The sequence below is a fragment of the Galeopterus variegatus genome, unplaced genomic scaffold (assembly GCF_000696425.1).
Source record: "Galeopterus variegatus unplaced genomic scaffold, G_variegatus-3.0.2 Scaffold14530, whole genome shotgun sequence".
Taxonomy (NCBI): domain Eukaryota; kingdom Metazoa; phylum Chordata; class Mammalia; order Dermoptera; family Cynocephalidae; genus Galeopterus; species Galeopterus variegatus.
Window position 1 is genome coordinate 11,018 of NW_007740641.1, and position 4,868 is coordinate 15,885.

The following is a 4,868-nucleotide window of genomic DNA, read 5'->3' on the forward strand; positions in this document are numbered from 1 at the left end:
GGACAAGGGATATTTCTGTGAAATATCCTCAAATTCATCACACTCGACCTTGAAAAGAACATGTAGTTTCAAAATGCCCATCACTTTTACTCCTCTCTTTTGAGAAAAACGGTTCCATGCTTTGCCATGTGACTTTGGCACCCAGTGCAACTGACTGCACCAGGAGGGGACATCTGACCCAAACACAGGCACCTACTGATTGACCAGGGGTTTGATGGATGACCTGATTAGGTTATTGGGCAAAAGAATTGAAGCACTTGTATGCAGTCTCCTTTATGGACTCAGGGAGAGCAGATATTCCAGAGAACCACTGTTCTGTTGCAATTTCATGCCTCCAGTCTGTAGGACTTCACTTTCAAGAATTCAATATAACCATTTTGGATGGAGGCAAGAAGAAGTAGACCATGTGAGACACTGTGCATTCAGACCTATCTACTCACCTTTGTTCCATGGCTTGAAAAAGAAAGGTGCAATGACAGCAATGCCATCAGCTCCTATTTGTGCTGCATGTTGGGCCTTTAAAGGAAGAAATAAGACCGTAATGGAGTAAGTGATTTATTATAGTCACCTACGGCTTAGATAATGGAGTTCAGCAACAAATGCTTCAAATTTACCAACTGATACACCACTGGGGAGTGGAAAAATTAGCCACATTTAATAATAAATTCATTACCAGGAAAAATCCCAGGTTGCAAAGTAGAGCTGTGCACTCAATCTTATATTTCCTCGTATTTCGTAAGTACAAAAAATCTTGCTAAGGAGACATGAGTGGTTCATTTTGATAAGTTAGAACTATTAACAGACAAACCTGCAGATGTAATTTCTCTTCTACTGTTTATCCCACTAGATGATACTGTCTTTTCTGTCCAATGACATGACAGTCATATTTTCAAATTTATATTACAGATTGGGAAGGCAGTTGAGAAAGGCTGAGAAGAAGAAAACAATTATCCACATCACAGAAGATACTTTGTACCATGCTTCTGATGTTTTCTCAAATTCCCTCAGAAAAAATTAACATTTCTGCTAGCTGGGCCCTCCTAACATTTTTTATCTATCTCAGATAAGAGTATCTAGACCTTAGGTATGGTGTACAGTTACTATCCTCCAACTAGAGTTTCCTGAGGGTAGGATCAGACCTTGTTTACCTTTGTGTACAGGTCAGTCATGGTGCTGGGCACATAGCAGGACTCAGAACATGCCCCACCACCTGAAAGGGGAAAAAGGCTTCCCTCTGAGACTTGAACTCACAATATCTATATCTAAAAGACATAACTTTTTGCAGAAGCAAACTAGACAAAAAGAGAAGATTGGGTTATGGCCCAAGGACCAACCAACACACCGGGTATAATTTCATTAACACAGAATTAGAATGTGATATATTTTAATCATTTGTTTAGTACTCTGTTTAGAAAAAGAGCATAAGGGTAACTTTGGTTGAAAGCAAGGAAAAAGGAAACACCCAAGAGAGAATTGATGGTAGTGCCCATTCCAGCATTATCCAACAGAGTTATGGCTAAGCAGATGCCAATATTATTGTCTCTTTGGCAAGACTATACCTATACCAGGAGATGATCCCTATGCCAGGGGACTATCTCCATTCCAAGATTATCTCTATACTATTCTAGTATTCATTCCAATGGATGACACTGTCTTTCATGTCATGACAATATTTTAAAATTTATATTAAACATTGGAAAATAAAGCAATTGAAAAGATAAGAAAAAATGATTCCCTACACCATCCTGCCTTAGCTGAAAGATCTTTTGAAAGAAGAGCAAATCAAGTGTAAGAATATTAAATCAAGTCCCCAAGTTTTGATTCCAGGTTTAAGTCTAGTAAAATTTCTTCCCTTACAGCTTGCCTAAAACCATTGAATTCCAATTTTGCAAGTTTATATTATAATCCCATTTCTAAATCTAAATAACAAGTAAAACAATCACACAAAACTCATCAAGAATATGTGATCAAGTCATTAAAATCGTGGGAGTTAGAATATCTAAATTCTGGAAATGTGAGTTAATTTGTAGCAGTCCAGGCACTGGGCCTTCTGATAAACATTTTAAACATCTTTGTGCTTTCATTTCTTAACCATTTCACCCAGGCCTCAAAAACCACCATGTTATCTGCATTTCTCCCAACAACTTTAACTTTTTTCTTCCTTGCCTTTTGCTCCACCTAACTTGCTAATCCCTAAACCTAGAGCAATCCAATTGCCTGCATTCTTATTCCTATGTTCTGGCTGAAGAGTGTACCTAGAAAAAAATTTCAACAACTGTGTGGAATGGTGGTATGACAAATTGATTACATACAACTTAGGTTGGTTTTCAGCACCACTGGGCAATTCTTTTGTGTTTCAGCTCTCTCCTGTCCTCCAGGGCATCCATTTCACATTGACCTCTTCAAGCCCTTACCCTATCTTCCATCCCCTTTGTGTCCTGTAGATGGCCTTGTCTTCTACTTCCCAGAGAAAACTGAAGTTGGCCCAAGTTTTGCTGCTTACCTGCATGCTTTGCTACATCTGCACCCACCCTTTCTTTCCCTGGAGGAAGGTCTCCTCTCTACAGTAGTCATCATCTTGGGGAATGGCCCTGCCTTTATGGTTCAGTTCACTAGACAGTGAGTCCCTGAGATCCCACACCTTATCTCTTTTAGCATAGCATACACCACATAGCATATATAGTATTGATTTTAACTTCAGCATAAAAATGGAGGCCCCAGGAGTGGTCTTTCCTGGCTGGATCTGCATACATACCAGTCCCAGTGACTCCTTCAAGCTCAGTGCTCCTACATGAATCACCACCTGATCTAACCTGCAAAAGAGGATACATTGCTGCATCCCTTGAAGTTTAGAGGAACAAAGAAGGGCTGTACTGCGCAGTCTGTGCTGTTTTTAACAGCTGGTTAATGCCTTATTAATCTCAAACTCAAGACTATTATGCTCTCCAGTGATCTATTTAAAATTGTTCTAATTAGAAGGGCTAATAGTTATTTATTTATTTATTTTTTGTTAATGGTGATCTTTTTAGTGCAGGTGCAGTTTCCGGATGGAACCTCTGGGAGCCAGGTGTGCCTTCCAGCTGCCCTTCTACACAGAAAAGACATGTGATCCTCACTGAAGTGCCAGGGTCCCCAGGGTCTCTGCTCATCTTCCCACCAGCTGATCTCGAGCCTAGCCTCTGACCAGAAATCAGAAGCCTCTGACCAGAAATCAGGGAGGCTGTGTCATCTGGGAAGAGCCTCGCTCACGACAGCTCTCTGGTGGGTGCTCTATCCTGGGCAGCCACTCACTTGTTCTTCCCTTGCATCACCCACTCCTCTGCGACCTGGCGACGTTCCGAGACACTCAGGGACAGGCCTTCTCCTGTTGTGCCATTCACTGTTCCAAACAAAGAGTCAGTCAGTGGGACCACCAAACACCTTTTGCTCCTCCAACCCCAAGTCTAGATGTGCAGAGTCAGAAATCCCTGCCTAAAAGGAAGGGACCTGGGGAAATACCAGAGGACAGAATCAAGAGGGGAAAACGCCATATTTCCAGTCTCACTTCAGACTTGGTCCTTTTTCCACCTTCACCTTGTCTAAAGCAGTGAGATGGTTAATTATGACTTGTAATTACAAGTCTGTCCATCAGGGACAAATAGCAAATACTTTGCATGGAGACAGAGTATCACTGCCCATATTTTAGGCCAATCTCCAAACACACCACCCAGTTCCATATCTGGGCTCAGATGGCAGGAAAATCAACACCATCTAGTACTGGGGTGTCAAGGAGGTCATAGGGGAGATTCGGATGCGAGTGCTTTTGTGTACTACACATCAAAAACTACCCCCATCTATAGTGACACGGTGGTAGTGCTCTAGACAACTCATATATTTTTTTCCTTCCTTTTTGTCTTTTTTCGTGTCCGGCAACGGATCGCAACCCTCAATGTCGCGCCCGTACCAGACCGGGACTGGCAACGGGATCGCAACCCTCGGTGCTGCGCCCGCACCTTGCTCAGCCAGTGAGTGGGAACTGGTCTGTATGTGGGATCTGAACCCTCGGCAGGAGCGCCGCCGCGCTCTCAAGCGGTGCACTGTAACAGTGTGCCACCGGGCCGGCCCGACAACTCATATTTTTAATGATATTTCATAAGTGAGCACAAACGATATTATGTTTCTTATACCACGCGCTCTTTACACATTCACTTATTCTCACAACCCAGCAAAGTAGAAATTATTCTTCTCATTTACAGATGAAAACATGAGGTCTGAAACACTAAATAATTTAGGTATGAATGCAGAGCTGTGTGATTTCCACACTCACCCTCTTTCCCCTTTCCCTTCTCCTACAGCAATTTCTTGGTGAATCACAGAAAGATGCCAGTGTCAGCAGGATACATTACTGAGCCCTCCTGTGGATGGCAGCACTTTGAATCTCTAAGCACTGGGCACCGGATTGGAATAGGAGAGATCGGGACGGGGAGGGGGAGCCAGAAAGACTGTTTTCATCACTACTTTGGGGATTTGAGACATTTAAAGTATACTTCGGTCCTAGGGACATCCTGCATCTTCCCTATACCGAGGGGAGATCTGTGGCCCCTTAAGGAGTATGTGCCTTCTTCACTATGGCTTGGAGCTGTAGGGGCACACTGAGTGGCTCTGTAATCAGGTCTTGGTTTTGACATGTGGCATGGGACAACTTTTCTCTCAAGTTTTAATGTGCTCTGATTGTGACCATGGTGCCTCCAGCTCAGGGGGTTGGAGGTGCGGGTCCCTGCACGTAGAGCAGTAGCTCAGGACCAAGGTGTAGTGTCCTCAGAATGAAAACATCCAAGGGGCTGGGAGCCCAGAACACCACACAGGGGCAGCTCAATCGCAGGTAAGCA

The 4,868-nt window shown here is 43.3% G+C and overlaps 1 protein-coding gene across 1 annotated transcript in view; it reads right to left on the reverse strand.

The window, feature by feature from the left end:
• Positions 1-4,868, reverse strand: part of LOC103581994 (N-acetylneuraminate lyase-like) — a 10,206-nt gene that overhangs the window by 4,411 nt on the left and 927 nt on the right. The window contains exons 2-4 of the mRNA XM_008563685.1: positions 3,292-3,379; positions 2,756-2,813; positions 441-516 (exon numbers count right to left, since the gene is read on the reverse strand). Of these exons, the coding sequence (XP_008561907.1) occupies positions 441-516; positions 2,756-2,813; positions 3,292-3,308 (151 nt within the window). The 5' untranslated portion in view covers positions 3,309-3,379. The remainder of the gene's footprint in view (positions 1-440; positions 517-2,755; positions 2,814-3,291; positions 3,380-4,868) is intronic.